Source organism: Rhinatrema bivittatum, chromosome 3 (assembly GCF_901001135.1).
Source record: "Rhinatrema bivittatum chromosome 3, aRhiBiv1.1, whole genome shotgun sequence".
In the NCBI taxonomy this organism is placed as follows: domain Eukaryota; kingdom Metazoa; phylum Chordata; class Amphibia; order Gymnophiona; family Rhinatrematidae; genus Rhinatrema; species Rhinatrema bivittatum.
The window spans coordinates 111756589-111779421 of NC_042617.1; the positions used below are offsets into that span (position 1 = coordinate 111756589).

Genomic DNA, 22833 nt, shown 5'->3' on the forward strand with positions numbered 1-22833 from the left:
GCACTAAGGATAGATATATATTGATAAGACAGGCGAAGAGAGAATTTGAAATTAAGTTGGCCATAGAGGCAAAAACTCATAATAAAAACTTTTTAAAATATATCAGAAGAAAGAAACCTGTGAGGGAGTCGGTTGGACCATTCGATGACTGAGGGGATAAAGGGGCTCTTAGGGAAGATAAGGCCATTGCAGAAAGACTAAATGAATTCTTTGCTTCTGTGTTTACTAATGAGGATGTTGGGGAGATACCAGTTCCGGAGATGGTTTTCAAGGGTGATGAGTCAGATGAACTTGGACCGGTGCTTTTCAATATCTATATAAATGATCTGGAAAGGAATACGATGAGTGGGGTTATCAAATTTGCAGATGATAGAAAATTATTCAGAGTAGTTAAATAACAAGTGGATTGTGATACATTACAGGAAGATCTTGCAGGAATGGAAGATTGGGCATCCAAATAGCAGATGAAATTTAATGTGGACAAATTCAAAGTGTTGCATATAGGGAAAAATAAACCTTGCTGTAGTTACATGATGTTAAGTTCCATATTAGGAGCTACCACCCAGGCATCTTAGTAGATAATACTTTAAAATCTTCGGCTCAGTGTGCTGCAGCAGTCAAAAAAGCAAACACAATGTTAGAAATTATTAGGAAGGTAATGGTTAATAAAACGTAAAATGTCATATTGCCTCTATATCACTCCATGGTGAGACCATACCTTGAATACTGTGTACAATTCTGGTCACCACATCTCAAAAAAGAGATAGTTGCAATGGAGAAGGTACAACCAAAGAGAAGGGCAACCAAAATGATAAAGGGATGGAACAGCTCCCCTATGAGGAAAGGATGAAGAGGTTAGGGCTGTTCAGCTTGGAGAAGAGACGGCTGAGGGGGGGATATGATAGAGGTCTTTAAGATCATGAGAGGTCTTGAATGAGTAGATGTGAATCAGTTAAATTTACACTTTCGGATAATAGGACTAAGGAGCATTCCATGAAGTTAGCAAGTAGCATATTTAAGACTAATCAGAGAAAATTCTTTTTCACTCAATGCACAATTAATCTCTGGAATTTGTTGCCAGAGCATGTGGTTAGTGTAGTTAGGTTCAAAAAAAGTTTGGATAAGTTCTTGGAGGAGAAGTCCATTAACTGCTATTAATCAAGTTTACTTAGGGAATAGCCACTGCTATTAATTGCATCAGTAACATGGGATCTTCTTGGTGTTTGGGTAATTGCCAGGTTCATGTGGCCTGGTTTGGCCTCTGTTGGAAACAGGATGCTGGGCTTGATGGACCCTTGGTCTGACCCAGCATGACAATTTCTTATGTTCTTAAAATTTTTTTTTAGATAAACCTTTACTAATTAGTAAATTAATTAAAAACAAACTCCAGATAATAATAACAATGATTTAATATGCATACATGTATAAGACAAGACTTATGCAGACATAGAGAATCATGAGTAAACTGTTGCTAAACAAAACACATTTTTCATTATACAATCACTGAAGAACATAAATATGTGGACCAGCTCAATTCATCAGATACTATGTGTTAGTAAAGTCAATGAACTTAAACAATTACAAAGGGATACAATGTTACTGTTTGCAAAATGAAACAATGTTGCTGTTTGAAGAATTACACAATTTCTCTAAACTGGCAATAATTTATACAAGTGTCTGGACCAGACAAGAGACACAGCTAATTAAACATCCATGCCAAGGAGCTCAATCACTCGTTACCTCAAGTGCACATAGACACACATTTCACAAAACATAAATCCAATGATAATGATGCTATATTTGCAAATTTCAAAGTTTCAAGTTACAGCATTCAGTAAGAGCTGCATACCTTATGCAGAAAAAATATTTAAATTAAACTAGCAAAGCAGCTCTCGCACTGACATTGCCATGCTCTCATATGGCATTGCCTGACACAGGTAAAGACACTTGGTTGTTTAAAAAAAAAAAAAACAAAAAAAAACAAGACTTCAAAGATAGCTTCACCAAATGTTGGAGTTTAAGATCCAGGGTCAGCTGGTAGAATTGCAACAAGGACCTCGTTTCGCCGAGAAGGCTTCCACAGAGGAGACCCTTGTAGTAAACGAATCAGACTCTGTTTGATTGAGGTTGTTTTCAACACCCCGGAGGGGAAAACCAATTGTACTTAAAAATATCAGCAGTGCTGACAAGAGCTCTCATATGGCGCTGCCTGTCACAGGTCAAAAAACTTGGTTGTTAAAAATTGACAGACTTCAAAGACAGCAGAGAGCAAAGATCCAGTGCAGATGGTGTGATTCAAACTCTGCTAAGATTGTCAAATAGCCTTAAACCTAGAAAAACCTTACTGGAAAACTGAAACAAATTGCATTGCTTTCAAGGGGCAAAGTGCTTCCACTGCCCCAGTAGAACAGGCATTGTCGAAACCGAAAGTGGGCTGCCAGTCATGGCACAAAATGAAGTAAAGTGCACGAACAAATCTCGCATCAGTTTCTGCTTAAGTAGATGTCTGTGTCATTCTAGAAATCACTGGTTTGCTCCAGTTGGGTTTTAGTTTAAGGTCTCTGTTCAGTTTGAAGGGAGAACATGCCATACTGGGTCAGACCAAGGGTCCATCAAGCCCAGCATCCTGTTTCCAACAGTGGCCAATCCAGGCCATAAGAACCAGGCAAGTACCCAAAAACTAAGTCTATTCCAAGCAGTGGCTATTCTCTAAGTTAACTTAATTAATAGCAGGTAATGGACTTCTCCTCCAAGAACTTATCCAATCCTTTTTTAAACACAGCTACACTAACTCAAAATCCACATCCTCTGGCAAAAAATTCCAGAGTTTAGTTGTGTGTTGAGTGAAAAAGAATTTTCTTCGATTAGTTTTAAATGTGCCACATGCTAACTTCATGGAGTGCCCCCTAGTCTTTCTATTATCCGAAAGAGTAAATAACTGATTCACATTAACCCATTCTAGACCTTTCATGATTGTAAACACCTCTATCATATCCTCCCTCAGCTGTCTCTTCTCCAAGCTAAAAAGTCCTAACCTCTTTAGTCTTTCCTCATAGGGGAGCTGTTCCATTCCCTTTATCATTTTGGTCACCCTTCTCTGTTACTTCTCCATCACAATTATATCTTTTTTTTAGATGCGGCGACCAGAGCAATACAGATGCATTATGACATTTTCCATTTTATTCGCCATTCCTTTTCTAATAATTCCCAACATTCTGTTTGTTTTCTTGACTGCCGCAGCACACTGAACCGATTATTTCAATGTGTTATCCACTACGATGCCCAGATCTTTCTTGGGTGGTAGCTCCTAATATGGAACCCAACATTGTGTAATTATAGCATGGGTTATTTTTCCCTATATGCATCACCTTGCACTTATCCACATTAAATTTCAACTGCCATTTGGATGTTCAATTTTCCAGTCTCAGAAGGTCTTCCTGCAATTCATCACAATCTGCTTGTGATTTAACTACACTGAACAATTTTGTATCAGCTGCAAATTTGATTACCTCACTCATCGTATTTATTTCCAGATCATTTATAAATATATAAGTACAGGTCCCAATACAGATCCCTGAGGGACTCCACTGAGAAAATTGTCCTTTTAATCCTACTTTCTGTTTCCTGTCTTTTAACCAATTTGTAATCCACATGTTTAGCCAGTTTGTAAGCCACGAAAGGACATAGCCACCTAACTTTCCTAGAAGCCTCTCAAGAGGAACTTTGTCAAATGCCTTCTGAAAATCCAAATATACCACATCTACCAGTTCACCTTTATCCACATGTTTATTAACTCCTTCAAAAAAAGTGAAGCAGATTTGTGAGGCAAGACTTGCCTTGGGTAAAGCCATGCTGGCTTTGTTCCATTAAACCATGTCTTTCTATATGTTCTGTGATTTTGATGTTTAGAACACTTTCCACTATTTTTCCTGGCACTGAAGTCAGGCTAACCAGTCTGTAGTTACCAGATCACCCCGGGAGCCCTTTTTAAATACTGGAGTTACATTATCCACCCTTCAGTCTTCAGCTACAATGGATGATTTTAATGACAGGTTACAAATTTTTACTAATAGGTCTGAAATTTCATTTTTTAGTTCCTTCAGAACCCTGGAGTATATACCATCCAGTCCAGGTGATTTACTACTCTTCAGTTTGTCAATCAGGCCTACCACATCTTCTAGGTTCACCATGATTTGGTTCAGACTATCTGAATTATTACCGATGAAAACCGTCTCAGATATAGATATCTCCCCAACATCCTCTTCAGTAAACACTGAAGCAAAAAATCATTTCTTTCCCCGATGGCCTTATCTTCTCTAATTGCCCCCTTTAACCCCTCGATCATCTAATGGTCCAATTGACTCCCTCCGAGGCTTTCTGCTTCGGATATTTTTAAAAAGTTTTACTGTGAGTTTTTGCATGTACAGCCAACTTCTTTTCAAATTCTCTCTTAGCCTGTATTTTCAATGTCTTACATTTAACTTGCTAATGCTTATGCATTATCCTATTTTCTTCTGTTGGATCCTTCTTCCAATTTTTGAATGAAGATCTTTCGGCTAAAATAGCTTCTTTCACCTCCCCTTTTAACCATGCCGGTGATCATTTTGCCTTCTTTCCACCTTTCTTAATGTGTGGAATACATCTGGACTGTGCTTCCAGGTTGGTATTTTTTAACAATGACCACACCTCTTGCACACTTTTTACCTTTGTAGCTGCTGCTTTCAGTTGTTTTCTAACTATTTTTCTCATTTTATCAAAGTTTCCCTTTTGAAAGTTTAGCACAAGAGCCATGGATTTGCTTGCTGTTCCTCTTCCAGTCATTAATTCAAATTTGATCATATTATGATCACTACTGCCAAGCGGCCCCACCACCGTTACCTCTGTCACCAAATCCTGTTCTCCACTGAGAATTAGATCTAAAATTGCTCCCTCTCTTATCGGTTCCTGAATCAATTGCTCCATAAAGCTATCCTTTATTCCATCCAGGAACTTTATCTCTCTAGCGTGTCCCTATGATACATTTACCCAGTCAATATTGGGGTAATTGAAGTCTCCCATTATTACCACACTACCAATTTGGTTAGCTTCCCTAATTTCTCTTAGCATTTCACTATCAGTCTCACCATCTTGACCAGGTGGACGGTAGTATACTCCTATCACTATAGTCTTCCCCAACACACAAGGGATTTCTACCCATAAAGATTCAATTGTGCATTTAGTCTCGTGCAGGATGTTTATCCTGTTGGACTCTATGCCATCCTGGACATAAAGCACCACACTGCCTCCCGGATGCTCCTCTCTGTCATTGCGATATAATTTGTACCTCGATATAGCACTGTCCCATTGATTATCAAGAGAGCAGTGAGTCACTCTGGCTGACTAAGTGTTAAGGTTGTGTGTTTGATGTGAATAGGTACCATTCATTGTTAATCAGAACAGCAGTGAGTCACTCAGGAAAACTAACTGAAGTGTAAATCTCTAAAGGGACTGTTTTGTACTAATTTACCTTAGAAACACATTATAAATTAGAAGGGAAGAGTTCAGTAACCCACATTCCAGTGGGAACACTGACCGGAGAGGATCACCTTGCTGGTGGCTGAAAGGAATCAGTAAGTTTTTGCTTGGGACATTGCCCCAATACTTTTAAAAAAGACAAAGTTAACTATTTGGGAATATTATTTAGTGTGTTTGTGCCTTTAATAGTCAAAGGCAGTGAATAAACAAGTTAGAGTGTATTTTTAAATAGTCAATAAGGTAGCTAGTAAGCAGTAGGTAGTGGTGTTTATTTTTAAAAGTCTGCAGAACTGAGTGTTCTGCAGACTTTTAAAGAACTGTTTGTATTGAAAAAAAAAACAAAAAACAAAAAAAAACCAACCCAAAAAGTAGCCAGAAGCTAGAAATAAGCTAGGAGCAGTGTATACCTAAGTAAAAAAGTTGAATAGTTCTGCTCAGTTACTCACCTTGGAAAGGTGTTGAGGTAGTGTGATTGGGTTTGAATAGGGACCAACATTTGTTAATCAAGAGAGCAGTGAGTCACTCTGGCTGACTAACTGAAGTTAGACTGTTTGGATCCAGAACCCCCGGGGTAGCATTCTCTGAAATGCTCCCTGTTCCACGCACAGCTCACCAGAGGCAGGCAGAGCTCCGGAGTCTCAATGCGTGGATGAGATGATGGTGCAAGGAAGAGGGATTCAGTTTTGTTAGGAACTGGGGAACCTTTTGGGGAAGGAGGAGTCTCTTCCGAAGGGATGGGCTCCACTTTAACCAGGGTGGAACCAGACTGCTGGTGCTAACCTTTAAAAAGGAGATTGTTCTAGTTTAAAAGCTGCTCTAAGGGGAAAGCCGACAGTCGCTCAGCAGCACATGGTTCCGAGAGAGGAATCTTCAAAGGATACTAATAATGCATTAGAATTAGGGCATCCCGACAGTGAGGTTCCAATAATTAGAAAAATAGTCCAAGTGCCTGTAACTAAAAACTCACCTGAGCTATAAAAAATTCTAACTTATCCCTATCTATTAAAAAGCAGAATGAAAATATAAACAAAAAACAAACTTTGAAATGTTTGTATGCTAATGCCAGAAGTCTAAGAAGTAAGATGGGAGAATTAGCATGTATAGCAGTGAATGATGACAGACTTAATTGGCATCTCAGAGACATGGTGGAAAGAGGATAACCAATGGGACAGTGCTATACCGGGGTACAAATTATATCGCAATGACAGAGGAGCACCCGGGAGGAGGTGTGGTGCTTTATGTCCGGGATGGCATAGAGTCCAACAGGATAAACATCCTGCATGAGACTAAATACAAAATTGAATCTTTATGGGTAGAAATCCCTTGTGTGTCGGGGAAGATTATAGTGATAGGGGTATACTACCGTGCACCTGGTCAAGATGGTAAGATGGAAAGTGAAATGCTAAGAGAAATTAGGGAAGCTAACCAAATTGATAGTGCAGTAATAATGGGAGACTTCAATTACCCCAATATTTAACATTTTTCTATACCGAACTTCATGACAAGATTCATATTAGACCGGTTTACATGGAACTTAGGGACTAACTAAACATAACCAAATAACAGGCCGAAAATGTATCATCGGGACATGCTAGAGAGATAACATTCCTGGATGGAATAAATGATAGCTTTATGGAGCAATTGATTCAGGAACCAATAAGAGAGGGAGCAATTTTAGATCTAATTCTCAGTGGAGAACAGGATTTGGTGACAGAGGTAACGGTGGTGGGGCCGCTTGGCAGTAGTGATCATAATATGATCAAATTTGAATTAATGACTTGAAAAGGAACAGCAAGCAAATCCATGGCTCTTGTGCTAAACTTTCAAAAGGGAAACTTTGATAAAATGAGAAAAATTGTTAGAAAAAAACTGAAAGGAGCAGCTACAAAAGTAAAAAATGTCCAAGAGGTGTGGTCATTGTTAAAAAATACCATTCTAGAAGCACAGTCCAGATGTATTCCACACATTAAGAAAGGTGGAAAGAAGGCAAAACAATTACCAGCATGGTTAAAAGGGGAGGTGAAAGAAGCTATTTTAGGCAAAAGATCTTCATTCAAAAACTGGAAGAAGGATCCAACAGAAGAAAATAGGATAAAGCATAAACGATGGCAAGTTAAATGTCAGACATTGATAAAACAGGCTAAGAGAGAATTTGAAAAGAAGTTGGCCGTAGAGGCAAAAACTCACAGTAAAAACTTTTTAAAATATATCCAAAGCAGAAAGCCTGTGCGGGAGTTAGTTGGACTGTTAGATGATCGAGGGGTTAAAGGGGCACTTAGAGAAGATAAGGCCATCGCGGAAAGATTAAATGATTTCTTTGCTTCGGTGTTTACTGAAGAGAATGTTGGGGAGGTACCCGTAATGGAGAAGGTTTTCATGGGTAATGATTCAGATGGACTGAATCAAATCACGGTGAACCTAGAATATGTGGTAGGCCTGATTGACAAACAAGAATAGTAAATCGCCTGGACCAGATGGTATACACCCCAGAGTTCTGAATGAACTAAAAAATGAAATTTCAGACCTATTAGTAACCTATCATTAAAATCATCCATTGTACCTGAAGACTGGAGGATAGCAAATGTAACCCCAATATTTAAAAAGGGCTCTAGGGGCGATCCAGGAAACTACAGACCCGTTAGCCTGACTTCAGTGCCAGGAAAAATAGTGGAAAGTGTTCTAAACATCAAAATCACAGAACATATAAAAAGACATGGTTTAATGGAACAAAGTCAGCATGGCTTTACCCAGGGCAAGTCGCGCCTCACAAATCTGCTTCACTTTTTTGAAGGCGTTAATAAACATGTGGATAAAGGTGAACCAGTAGATGTAGTATACTTGGATTTTCAGAAGGCGTTTGACAAAGTTCCTCATGAGAGGTTTCTAGGAAAAGTAAAAAGTCATGGGATAGGTGGCAATGTCCTTTCGTGGATTGCAAACTAGGTCGGGTGGGTTTTTTTTTTTTTTAGCGGCGTGGGCCTCCCTAAAAAAAACAAGGGTCGGAGGGAGGCTAAGGGGGGGGGGGGGGGTCGATTTAAAGGGTCGGGTGGGTTTTTTGTTTTTTTTTTTTTTTAATCGGGCCATCGGCGCCATTTTAATTAGTGGCAGCCAAAATGGCGCCGATGGCCCGAGAGCGGGAGATCGTGCCGGGACCCCCCCCCCAACTGGACCACCAGGTAATTTAACATTTGGGGGGGGGGGGGGTTTAGGGGTTTTGGTGTGCCAGTTTTCCCGCCCTCCCCCAAATAATTCCCATGCCCTATTTAACGATACAATACAAGTGCCGCTGACGATAAATCTGGGGCATTTGTATTGTATTGTGCACTCTAACGATTTAGGACGATTTAAAAATTATCTGATGATAATTTTAAATCATTCAAAAACGATTCACATCCCTAATAAGCAGCCTATACATTTTAAATAAAGTCCCTTACTTCATTCCTTTGTCCAATTGTTGCAGACTGTAATTCTTCTCATTCCTTACCAGTGCCTAGAGAGAGAGTACTTTCTCCCCCCTCACCTCAATACCCAGGTAGTGATAGCAGTTACCACTAGTGTGTTTGAGGTCCACTTATCCTCCTGAGAGGAATGAATGGAGATTCATTCCTTGCAGGACTTCCAAGTCTACTGGATTGTTTTATGAAAAACTCCAAACTTTGCGAGTGTTAAGCCCCGAGTCCCTTGATCCTTGGAAACTCAGGCAGATGTTGAAAAAAATTGCTTGAAAACACAACCAAAAGTGAGGATGGGTGGATAAAATGTTCTTCATTCCAAAACAGAGATAAAATGTAAGATTTAAAGTGGGTAAAAGGCAACCGTTCTCCTGCTCCATTCCCAGGTCTCCTAGAAGCCCAAGGAAGTGGAATCTGAAACATCCTGTCCCTTGAAAGGATAATTGAAAAATCCTACTCTAAAATGATAGCACTGGGTTTTACACTTTAGGGACTCCATCATTGTGGTCTTTCACATGGAGGAGCTAAATCCAAACAATCTACTTCTATTCCCCATGTTAACATGGGACAACTCTCTCAGAGAAACTGTAGCGATTGCTACATGTCTGTAAATTCATGTTTGTAAAAAAGCTGTGTTAACATACTGTGCTAGTACTTCAGTATAAGGCTTGGTGCTTGCCAAATTTAGCACATGGTTCAAGTTTTTGGATGATATGTTAGATGCAAATGGGAAGATAGAAGTTTGACTGCCTAGCCTTTGAGTGAGGCACTATAGAGCTAGAGCATTTATGTAGTAAGGTCTTATCACCTCAATTATGAAGAGCTCCCTCAGTCTTGTTTGAGGATTTCCAGGCTGGTTTAGATCTATGTTTAAGGTCTACAGAGAGGTAAACTAGAATCCTGTCCTTCTGTGCCAGAACTACTTGAGAAGACCTTGCAGATCATTCTCAAACAAGCTACTGCTGAATAGGGTGGGAGGCTGCCCGCCATCCAGTCAAAACTGCGTCCTCCTAGGCCTACATCTCAAGATGATACCACCTGGAAAAGGTGTGTAAGGAGGACCACGTCACACCTTGGCAAATATAGACGGGAGACAACAATCTAACCTCCATCCATGTCATTGCCTGAGTCCAAACCAGAGTAAGCAGCAGGTTTTCAGCAGCTGCATGCGTGGGCATGATTAGCTCCTTAATGCAGCAAGCTATTGTAGCCCACAAAGGTGGCTCACCCTGTTTACCTCGAGCCTGAAGCACAAACAGACAAGCCATCTTTCGAAAAGGCTTAGATACCGCCAGGTACCTCAGGACATCTCTTAACATCCAAGCGACGCAATAGGTGATATTTCTCTGCATCTTTCCTTATCCAAAGACAGCAAAGAAATGGACTGATTCAAGTGAAAAGGTGAGACCACATTAGGACAGACAGAAGGAACAGTACACAGTTGAACAACTCCTGGAGTCACCCAAAGGAAGGGTTCCCAATAAGACAAGGTCTGCAGCTCCGAAATTAGACACGCAGAACATAATCGCCAACAGCAACACAGTTTAAGGTCAGTAAGGACAAGGAAAAGGGAGCACATCGGTTGAAAAGTAGGACCTGCCAAAAGTCAGGTACTGGTAACTGCAAGAGAGGACGAAGATGTTTCACTGCCCGGAAGAAACAGGTCACATCAGGATGAGACAATAAGGATTCACCGTTTACTTGACCCCTGAAACAGGTAAAAGCTGCTATCTGTATCTTTAAGGGATTAAGGGCCAACCCTTTATTCACCCCATCCTGCAATAATTCCAAAATGAGCAGGATCCTAACTTGAATGAAGAAACACCCCTCGCTCCTCACACTCACCAACCCCATATATATGCCGAGGAAGTGGATAATTTTCATGTTTGTAGCAAGGTGGCAATCACTGCAGTAGATTATCCACACGTCAAGAAGTGAGCCCTCTCAATGGCCATACCGTAAGACAAAACAGAGTCTGATCCTCGTGAAAGACGGGTCCCTGCTGCAACAGATTCCTGTGTGTAAGAAGATGAAGGGGGAGTCTATCAGGAGTCTTCATAGATGTGCACACCATGGTCTCCTGGGCCAATCTGGTACCACTAAAAGCACCATCCCCCTGTGGCCTTCGACCTCTGAACTATTCTGCCCAACGTGGGCCCAGGAGGAAAGGCGCAAAATCAGCTTGTCCTCCTGCCAGACCTGCATGACAGCATAGATATCCAAGGACTTTGGCTCTCTCCTGAGACTGAAGAATTGAGGAACCTTTGCAATGTGAGAAGTTACCAGCAGGTCTAGGAACGGAAGGCCCTAGTGATCCACTATCAGCTGAAATGCCTCATTTGACAATACTTATTCTCCTGGTTCCAGACTCACCCTGGTAAGAAAGTCTACTCTTACATTGTCTTTTCCTACACGGTTCAAGGCTGAGATCCCCTGAAGATGCACGTCCACCCAGAGCAACTTATGGAATATTTCCTGTGACACTTGCTGGCTCTTGGTTCCTCTGCTGACTGATGTCAGTGGTTGCATTGTCAGACATTACCCAGACTGCTCAACCCAACACCCTGTTGCTGAACTGCAGACACATGAACTGGACCGCTCAGGCTTCCAGCAGATTGATGTTCCAGAGACTCTTCTGCATGCCAGCGTCCTTGCACCAATAGTTCCTGACAGTGAGTTCCCCAACCCTGGAGGCTCACATCTGTCGCTAGTATCAACCTGTCTGGTGATGTCAGAGAAACTCCCTTTTTCAGATGCTGCACCTGAACCACCCCAGGAGGTGAGAGCAGACTTCCATTGGCAGGTGGAGCTGAATCGAGTAGTCCTAGTTTGCGGGTTCCAATGATACAGCAGGGAGCGCTAAAGAGGACCCTCACCCACCACACCACTTCCAGGGTTACTGCCCTCAAATGGAGTATCTGAAGATAACCCCACACTGTTGGGCATATAGTGTTCACCAAGAGATACACCTGCGTCATCGACTTCTGAATACAAGCTTCTGGCAAGAAGACTTTGCCCTGGCTTCTGTTGAACCAAACACCCCGATACTCCAATGACTGAGATGGATGAAGACTGCTCTTGGCTAGTTTTACCACCAAACCAAGCTCTCTTGCAACAGGGCGATCACCTTGCAGGTCACCAGTTGGCTCTCTTCCATAGACTTGGCCTGAATCAGTCAGTTGTCTAAATATGGATGAAGTAGAATCCCATCCTGTTTCAACTCTGTCGCTGCCACCACAACCTTGGAAAAAGTTCTGAGTAGTGGCCAGACCAAAAAGCAATGCCCAAAACTGATAATGGTATCCCAACACTGCAAAATGCAGAAAACATTGGTGCTCCAATTGGATGGGAATATGGAGTTATGTCTTGGATAGATCCAAGGAGGTCAGAAATTCTGACTGCACGGCCCTTATCATTGAGCACAAAGTTTCCATGCGAAAATGAGTCACCTGCAAATGACGGTTGACCCCTTTGACATCCAGGATGGGATGAAAGGAGCCTTCCTTCTTGGGCACAACAAAATAAATGGAGTATTGCCCCATATTTCCTTGAGACGTGGGCACTGGACCCACAGCCCTCAGACTAAGGATCCTTAACAAAATAGAGTCCACTGCCTGCTTCTTTTGCAGGGAGTGTCAGGGAGAGACCATGAACACATCCTGAGGTACACTGCAAAACTCCAGCTCATATCCTTGTGTTCATGGTGTCTCCCTAACACTCCCTACAAAAGATGCAGGCAGTGGAGTCTACTTTAAGGCTCCTCAGCACATCTCCTTCTCCTATCAGGACTCATTGATCTGATGTGATCTCGACCCACCTGGGGGTGGGTCGGGTTGGCAAACCTTCATTGGGAAGCTTGGGGAGGTTCCACTGCCCAAGCCCACACCCTGTCTGGTATGAAAGGACTGAGACCTACTGAAAGGGCAAGTCCTCTAGAAGGTCATTCCTCTGTAGGAATGAACACCTGGATCCCTGAGCACAACCTCTCATGGTAAAGGAGCACTGGTCTGCTTCTTATCCTCTAGCAACTGGGGATTTGCCCCACTTATTGGCCATTTTCTCCAACCTGCTTCCAAATAAAGAGTGAGCCTTCAAAGGGCAATTCTGTAAGGTTAGCCTTAGAGGTCGCATCGGCCAACCAATTTCTCAGCCATAATTGACACCAGGCTGCTATTATCGAAGCCATCCCTCTGCCCAAAATGCGGACCAAATCGCAGCCTGCATCTGCCAAAATGGTGGCTGCTGGCTCCATAACTGACGTGGAATTCATGCCAGAGTCACCAACCTCCTCAGAGAGAAGTGAACAAGAGCAAGCCACCAGGGAACAAGAAGAAGCTATCTGCAAAATCATTGCCACTACCATTCAAATGCTTGTTTAAGGATGGTGTCAATCCTCCTATCATTATTATTATTATTATCATTAATAATTATTTCATATTGTCTGTAAAGCCTGTTGCTAATTTACTGTTTATTGTGAACCGAGGTGATGTTATTAACGTGCCGCGGTATATAAAAAACCACCAAATAAAATAAATAAACAAATCGTGAAAATACTTCAAGGCTGCTCCCTCTATAGGAATAGTCGTTTGTGCAGTCTACAACCGGACAAGTGCGTCCACCTTTGGAAAATATAAACACTCTCTTACTACTGGATCCAAGGGGTACAGACCTTCCAAAACTCAACCCCCTTTGAAATTAGCCTCTGGGGCATCCCAATCAAGATCAATCACTTCTTGAAAGGAAAAAACCAAGAGGCTTTACACAAGGAGACCAAATTGGGATATTTGTCTCAGAACTGGAATCTGACCCAGGCACCCCCAGCAGTTCCAAAGTTTGGGAAATCAAAGCTGGCAGCTCATCTCCATAAAAGAACCGCAACATAGTCGTATACGGTTCCAGTCCCAGAGGAATTTCCCCATCCTCCAGGGAGTCTGGATCAGCCTCGTCATCTGTGGCATCTGGATCCCTATCGTCCTGGGAGTCCTACTGCTGATCTAGGTGTATTCCAGAGCCTAACAGCAGAAACATGCTCCGGCAAGATTGAGCTGGGCTGAGGACTGCGCCTGAAGAAAGGATTGCAATCCTTGAAAAGAATTCTACCCAAGAAAAGGCAAAAGGATCCAAAACAGGAGGCACTTGTGCTGCACCCACTGAGCTACCTTCCCTCACTGATGAACCAGTTAAGGGCATTCCAAGATCAGGTGTTCCTCTTGATTTTCCTCAGGACCTCAGGCTGTGAACAACCACGTTTAGTAAAATCAGAGGAAGATAAGTCTCCCTGAGCCTCCAAACAGTGCTGGCACAAGTTAGAGGGCAAACCAGGCAGCGATGGTGGAATGACAGCGCATAGGAAAAGGTGCTTAGATTTCTTAGCTATAGGTGCCATTTTTTTTTATATGTATCCAAAAATGGCGTCTAAAAATTGTGTCCAAACTTTTAAGTGTCCCAACAGATAAGGGTCCAAGCAACATGCCCAAGATAAGCGAATGGCTTAGGCGTGCATCTAGCCTGGGCGCCCACACTGATACCCTCCTATGTATCCAAAAATTGGACATACAATCTGGACATACCAGCAGACATAGCTCCTGAAATGACTCTCCTGAAGAGGGAAGCCAAATGCACAGGAAAAGTGTACGACATACTGCTTTGGCCTACCATGTGGCGCACAGGAGAAAAGCCTCAGAGGGGGGGCTTAGCCGATAAGGTTGCTCAACCCGCCGGACTCTCCATGTCTCTTAAACCTCCCTCGAATCAGGACGAACATCGGAACAGTGAGCAGAGCACAGAGACTGGGTAAGGATGAAGACCTACACAAAAATTTTCCTTATGTGTTTCTGTATTTATATTAGATATATACATATATATTTTTCATCTTACTGAGCTCAGCCTTTTCTGCCTGAGTACAGAGATGGTCTCTGGCTGTGGGGGGAGAGGTCATATGCTGTCATTGCTGCGCTTGACTTTCTGCCCTCACTGCCTTTCAGCTATCCAAACCACTAAGTCCATGCCAGCTGAAATCTCAACTAGGGGAGGTGCCGTTTGGTATCACTGAAGGAGAGAGGGGAAAATTAATTTTTTCTTTTATTTCTCCTTCCAAAATCTAAAGCAATCCCCAATAGCGAAATGCACGTCCACCATCTGCTGAGATGGTGAATACTGGCAGGCTGATGTCACTGCAGGAGTTAATATACTGTGACATCAGTTTGTTCTGGCTCCATCTGCTGGGTCCTGAACCCATCTGGCTATGTGCTAGGAAATCACATTTTTTTTTCAGAAAGATGGCTGTTAAGTGAAAAAGTTGGTTGTGTGACACCTGAAAATGTGAGCGAGGGACATGTTGAAAAACAAATACATTTTATAGGACAGTAAGGCTGACTAGGGCAACTAACAGAAGACAAAGAAGCAAAACAATTCATCAAATTGCAATAAAAGCCTTAAGGCCACTCCAGCAATGTTGGATATGTTTCCTTGAAACACATCCCACATTGCTAGCAAACAAAAAGCAATGGTGGCAGTTGTATTGCTGTGTTCCCATTCAAATCCAGTCTTTATCCATAAGCTGTGGCAGGGGCTAGACTTTTGGTTCAATGACAGCCCTGTACACAGGGGGCAAAACATTCAAAGAAGTGTACATGGCAGCATAAATATAAGTATGTGGTTACATCCATCTTTGCTATATTTTATAAGATGCACATGCTTTCTAAAATGTGGAATTCTCTCATTTAATATCACTTAAAGCAGATGAGCAGGTGTAGAAATACATGCGTACACAGGAAAATATACACCCATCACTTATCTTCACCCTGAAACCACCCCTTTTTTATACATGTATATGTGCACACAAAAGTGAAACAGAGGCATTATTTTTGATAACTTATAAAATACAGAATATGCAAATAGAAGCTACTTTTGTGTGTAAAAATTATATTTTTATGCATATAACAATTTGAAAATTTACTTTTAAAGTGGAAGGATACTGGAGAAATTACTTACCTGATTATTTTGTTTTCTCTAGTGTAGACAGACTCAGAACTAATGGGTATAGTGTGCTCCTGATCGCAGTTGGAGACTGAGTCAGATTTCAAGCTGACATCAGCACTACATGTACCCCTGCAGAAAGCTCTGCTCGTCAGTATTCTCCTTGAAACGCAATTGTGGATATGTGTGAGATAGAGAAGGCCAGGGTACTGTCGTTGGTGGAGCCGGATTCCTCTAGTGGCCCGGGGGGGGGGGCTTGTCCTGGTTCCCCCAGGGCCTCTATGCACTGTAAGCACAGGGCAGAAGCCACTTCGTGTTGTGCAGCTCTCAGGTGGCAGGCTGGGCAGAGGGCTTGTCCCCTGGCTTTTTTGGGTGGAGGGTGCCATGATTTAAGCACGGAGTTGTTCAATACTAGTCTGTTCGCCTATATGCACGCAGCAGGAGGCTTAGATGTGCGCTCCGGGTGCGTCGAAGATGTGCGTGCAGGCTGCTATGTGTGCCTAGGAAGAGATGTGCGCGCCACTGTGTGTCTAGGCTTAATTTGTGCACCCGGCGCCGTTAAGCGGGCCGCTGTGCGCCCAGCCCCTTTGTGCGCATTGCTGTGCGCACGGTAGAGATGCAAGTGCTGCTGTGCTCACCCCAAGTAGTTTATGCGCCCGGCTTGCTGCTGTGCACATGGATCAGGTGTGCGGATAATATGGTTGGGGGGGGAAGATGGTGGGAGGGCCCTCGTACTGAATCGGGGTCCAGCCCGGACGGGGCTGTTCAACCTGATGGGACAGTCGCCAAAGAGGCACCTGTGTGGCTATCCGAGCCTCGGAGACTTTAAGAAACGTTTTCTACCTTACCTTGTCTCGGTACTTCCCGGTCTCTGGCTGCCGGGGGGGGGGGGGGGGGGGGGGGGGGGGGGGGGGGGGGAGAGAGGGAAATACCTTCACCTCCATGCTCAGTATTGTACTCGCTGCCTCTCAGCTACTCCCATTCCTGGGGGCTAAGTCCACGCCGGGAAACGGCTACCGGACCAAGGCTTACCTCTGAGGGATTGCTGAAATCACCTCAGGAATTCTCAACTGGGGAAGGGACCCTAGGTATCACTGCAGGAGACCGGGGCTTGTCTTGTAGAGGTAAGATTTTGGAATTTTCTCTCTTTGGTTTGGATTTTCTAACGCTGTGCGTATGTAGAGTCCCAAACTGCTAAGGAGACGGAGAAATACTGAAGAGCAGAGCTTCCTGCAGGGGTATATGTAGTGCTGATGTCAGATTGAAATCTGACTCAGTCTCCAACTGCTATCAGGAGCACTCTATACCCATTGGTCCTGAGACCATCTGCTACACACTAGGAAATGGTTTGTTCCACACATCAGCTGCTGAGGGAGCATTCACAGCCAGTGGGAGAGAAGAGGGCAGGAATTATGATTCTTCAAGCAACCCTGGTACATGGCCTGTGGCCCATGCACTAACCAGAGTAGGTAAATTTGCACTGGGGGGGGGGATGGATAGAAAATGGGAGAAAAATTCCTAGGTAGCTCAACTGAAGGCTCATGGCAGCAAATCCCAGCCCTATTTCTGATTTAAGGTGCAAGGACAAAGTCTGGGTCAAAAAATAAGCAATGGAAGGATATTCTCTTCTGAACTATGTGCAATCATGTAACCCACTTTTGTCACAGATCTGCTTCTCTTCAGCAAATTAATTTAACAGTAAAGAAAGTATCCAAATGTATTGTTTTTAAGACCTTCAGCAAAGATGATTCATGCAAATCTAAAGACAGCCACCTTTTAGACTTCACAACCCCTAATTGTTGCTTAACTGAGCTGATGTTTAAGAAGGGTCCTTGGCTTGCCCTAATGATTAGCCCTAGCAAAATTTAAAGATATGATAAACAGATTTCAAAGCATCACCAGATGCTATAAGAAAGAACCTCCAGTATAAAGAGAAGCTTCAAACCCACTGCACTGTTTTGTGCTGTAGCTTCTCTAATGGGTTTTGCAATCCTTGTTTATCTTCACTATTCACATAACACTGTAATAATCATACTAAGGTACTTTCATTTTATTTGCCCTAGGAATTTATGCCTATTTTAAACAAAATGGCAGAAAAATCAGTGGAAAAAAGTGAATACCCCTCCCCAATGATATTCTCCTGCATTTGTTGGTTATAATAAACACTGAAAAATTCTTGGGGAAAAATGAGAAGGTCCCATCATCCTATATATTTAGAGAATTGTGATATTCCTGCTCAATGTGGGCAATTGCCACTTTAGATATAGATTTTATTTAAGCTAAATGATCGTTCTAGTAAGGCAAAGCTTTTCTGCACCTGTTACAGGAAAAGTTTATTTTAAAATGTCATATCTTAAAGAAAATATATCCAATTAGTGGTGAAATGTATTAAGTTTACAAATTATACAGCAAGTTGCACTCAAGAATAAAGTGAGAAGTCATGGAAAATTACTACCTACTTTCTCCAATACATGCAGAAATGTCATGGCTTATTTTGTTTTTGCTTTCCTTTTATTAAAATGTTTAGTGCTTATGACAGCACTAGCTTAACCAGACTGGAAGACAAAGTCCTCCATTCACGCAAAGCAACAGTACAAATTTTCATAAGCGACCCTGTAAAAGGTGCTTCAGGCCGTTTGGCTCTGCTATTGGCCAGGGTAATTCAGTGGTTATAGTTCTGCACCCTTTGGTTTCTCTGCTGAGATTGTCAATGATATCAGTAAGGACCAATTGTGAAAATGTTAGTGATGTGGGCATGAGTGCTAGCAACTGGACTATGCAAGCCATAAACATCTTTCAGGTAGCAATGACTGTCTCACAACAGATCTACTGCTGAATGGTTTGGTGATAATCTGCTTAACTGCCTGGAGTTATCATTTAGGAAAATAGGATTAACAATTAGGGAACCAAAATTCCCCATCCAGTTTTAAATTACTATAATCATACAGTTTATATAAAATCCTTTAAATTATATATCAAATACTGAGAAGTTATCTTAAATTCTGTCTAAATGTATCAGAGGCAGACTGTCAGCATAGCCTTTGTTTACAAGGTGGGTACAGAATCTGTTCCATTCCCTTTCAAAGTTTGCATAGTTTTGCTATATGAATTCCCAGTCTCGTTCACATATGGCCACTGCTATGCTTTCCAGTCATGGTGTCTAAAGCTGGAGAATAAGTTAAAGTCCCAGAATTGGCTCTCAAAATCTCTCAGCTGCTCTGCTAGCCACAGCCCTAATGTTCCCATAAACTTTTGATGGTGGACTTCCTGTAAGGTAAAAACAAAAAAAAAAATCATTTTTATAAACTCAATAAATACACTGTGACAAGACATGACTGTACATGCGACACATAAAATAGGTACAGAATTAGAGTCAAAATAAACCTTGATGAAGACATTTCTAAGGGAATTTGCATATGTGCAAACTTAGTGGAAACCAGCTTGGGAAGGAAGGATATTAAGGAGAAATTTTATTACCTGATAATTTCCTTTCCTTGAATCTAGTCAGACTAGTCAAGATAAATAGGTTATGTCCACCAATTAGCAGATGATGACAGACCAAACAGGCTCACTGATGTCATCCTTTATATGCATCCATGCTGACCTCAACCTGCCACTATTATCTGTAAGAAGCTGAGGGCCTCATTTACTAAGCATTTTTCGCATAGGCCCAGAATGGGAGAAAAGTGTTAGTAAATCAGGCTCTGTTAGGAATTATAATATACCTTATTTTTCGCTCCATAAGACGCACCTAGGATTCAGAGGAGGAAAATTAAAAAAAAAAAAAAAAAAAAAAAAAAAAAAAAAAAATGGTGTGCTAAACTGGTTCTGTCCCTGGCATCTGTGCATCTTATGGAGCAAATTAGGGGAGTGCATACAATTTTTTGTCCCCATTTCGTTTTCGGGTCTGGGGAGGGCCATTTCCATCCACTCCACAGATCAGAAAAAAAAAAACTTGTTCTCTTTCTGTGGGCCCCCTCCCCCCCCCAGAAAAAACCCCCTATCCCAACCCTTTAAATTAACTACAAACCCCCCCCCACCCAAGACCTGCCAAAAGACCCTGGTGGTCCGAGAGCGATCTCCTGCACTTGGGCCGTTGGCTGCCAGTAATTGAAATGGTGCCGACGGCCTTTGCCCTTACTATGTCACAGGGGCTGACCAATGCCACCAGCAGCCCCTGTGACATAGTAAGGGCAAAGGGCCGTCGGCACCATTTCGATTACTGGCGCTCCATAAAAGACAGACATTTTCCCCCCACTTTTGGGGGAAAAAAAAAGTGTGTCTTATGGAGCGAAAAATACGGTATCCCATAATCAGAGGGCTTTCCAGAATGGAGACAAAACAGGAGAAGAACTATGCACAACTCCTTCCTTAGCATAGTGCTTAAATGAACCACATCCAACAGCAATCGCTTAATGGTTGCAACAAGGATGGAAAAGAAAAAAAGTTTGAAAGTAGAGGGAATGTTATGGGCTGGTCCGACTGGATTCAACGAAAGGAAATTGCCAATTAAGATTAAATTTCTCCTGTCGCATCATCCTGTTAGACCAGTCCAGACAAACAGGATGTACCCCAAGCTAAAACTGGTCAGGAAGCTACCAAACCCACTATTAATACCTCTGTGGCAGAGGAGGCCTCTTCCCTTGCTCTCATATCCAAATGGTAATATTTAGACAAAGAATGCAATGAACACCAAAAGTTACTGCTTTACAAATATCCTGTAGCGAAAGCAAGCAGAATTCTGCTCAAGAGGCTACTTGAGCTCTAGTGGAATGTGCTTTGACTGACTTGGTCAAGGGCTTTTCTTTATCAATGTAAGCAGCTGCCATGACTTGCCTTAATCCAATGAGCAATTGAAGCCTTGGATGTTGCCTCACCTTTTCTAGCACCACTGAACAAAATGAAGAGGGGATTCAATTTCATAAATCTATTTGTGACTTTCAAATATTGCAATACCGCTCTTCACACATACACACAGTGAACCTCACTAAACTCTCTCTCATTACCTCTCTTACTAAAGGAACCTAAGCAAATGGACTGTTTCAAATGAAAGGCCAAACACTACCCCTGGAAGAAAGGAAGGCACTGAATTTTCACCATAACCCTCTTAAATCATTAGGAAGGGTTCCCTACCAAAAAGAGTTTACAACTCTGAGATCCTTCTGATCAAACAAATCTCCACCAGAAAAACCACCTTCAAGGTAAGAAACTTCAGTGAAACTGACCTAATGGGCTCAAACTGCAACACAACCAAAAAGGAGACTTAATGTGTTTAACCCTTCTCAGGAAACATGAGACATCTGGATGAAAAGATGTCCAAATACCCAGCCCCTATATTGTGCAATGGCCACAACCTGTACCTTCAAAGAATTCAAAGCCAAGGTCTTGATCAGATCCTCCTGCAAAAACTTGAGGACACAGGGCATTGAGGGGGCCCTGGGCAGGACCTTCCTCCTGAAAACCATTGTTAAAATAATCCTCCAAATTCTCACATTAGCTAAGGAGATATGTGATTTTCTGGCCTTCAAAAGAGCATTCACCACTGCATGAGAATAACTTTGTTTACAAATGAGCCCTCTCAAAAGCCAAGCCGTCATACAAAGCCAACATCGGTTGCTGTGAAGAAGAGATCCCTGCGAAAGCAGGGCCTTGTTTTGAGAAAACTACAACCAAGTCCTGTCCAGCAACTTGAAATCTACATACCAAGGATGCCTTGGCTAATCTTGAGACTCTCTGAAATCACAGAGACTCCCCAACCAGTGCTGAACCAAGGCATTCAGTCTGGACAACCATTTCTGCTTTTTCCTGCTTGAAAAACCAATTGTCGCTTTGCATTCACATTGGTTCCCATCAGATCCATCACCACTGTTTGAACACAGTTCGAGACAATGATCACTCTCTGGGTTTGACCATGGTTCCTCCTAACGAAATCCATCTGAATGTTCTCCACTCCTCCACTGTGAGGCAGATAGGTTCAGATTCTTTTCTGCCCAGTACAGTAACAATCATATCACTTCTGATACCCTGAGGGCTTTTGCTACCTCCCTGATTCACATATGTCCCTGCAGTGACACTGCTTAGTATCATTCTCTGTCTGACCTTTGAGAAGGGCAAAATAAATGCCCCATGCTTCCAAATGATTGATGGACCACTTTGCTTCCTCCTTTGATCACAAAGCTTAAGGCACCTGCTCCAGGCAATGCCCCCCCCCCCCCCAATCCAGAAGGCTTGATCAGTTGTCACCATCACTCAGGCTAGGATCTCAAGCTCCTACACCTCTCAGCAGCTTGACTTGCTCTGGTACTGGAAGACAGATAAAATACTCTTGCATTTGAGGATCCCATCTGGTCAACATTGTTCTCTTAAGAGGCTTCATATGCACTCATGCCCAGGGGACCAGACCTCACGCTGCTGCCCTCAATCCCAGAATCTACAGATAACTCCACACTGTCAAACTTCTGCCTGACACCAATGCTTGAACCGGCTGTTGGAGCTTTTGAACTCTTTGTTCCACCAAATGAACACAGCCCAATTGCTTACTGAAAAGAGCTCTCAAATATTCTAGCATCTGAGAAGGCTGCAAACTGCTCTTGGAGAAGTTACTAACCAACCAAGCTCTTGTAATAACTACCACCCTATTGGTGGCCAAGAAATTTTCCCGATAAGACTTATCTTATGAGCCAATCTGCCAAGATTCCCTCGTTTCATAGAGCCACAACCACTACTACCATTTTTGAGAAAAGGTTTGAAGAGCAGTGACCAGTCCAAAAAAGGCAGAGCTTGAAATTTAAAAATGTCTCCCTAGTGCAAACAAAAAAAACAAAACCCCAAACCAAAGAAATCTCTGATGTCACTCTCTGCTTGGAATATAGATAGGCTTCTGTAACAT

At 42.4% G+C, this 22833-nt stretch overlaps 1 protein-coding gene across 1 annotated transcript in view; it reads right to left on the reverse strand.

The window, feature by feature from the left end:
* Positions 1 to 18251: 18251 nt before the first annotated feature.
* PNO1 (partner of NOB1 homolog) overlaps positions 18252 to 22833 on the reverse strand; it is a 40463-nt gene continuing 35881 nt past the window's right edge. The window contains exon 7 of the mRNA XM_029593591.1: positions 18252 to 19211. Within this exon, the coding sequence (XP_029449451.1) occupies positions 19144 to 19211 (68 nt within the window). The 3' untranslated portion in view covers positions 18252 to 19143. The remainder of the gene's footprint in view (positions 19212 to 22833) is intronic.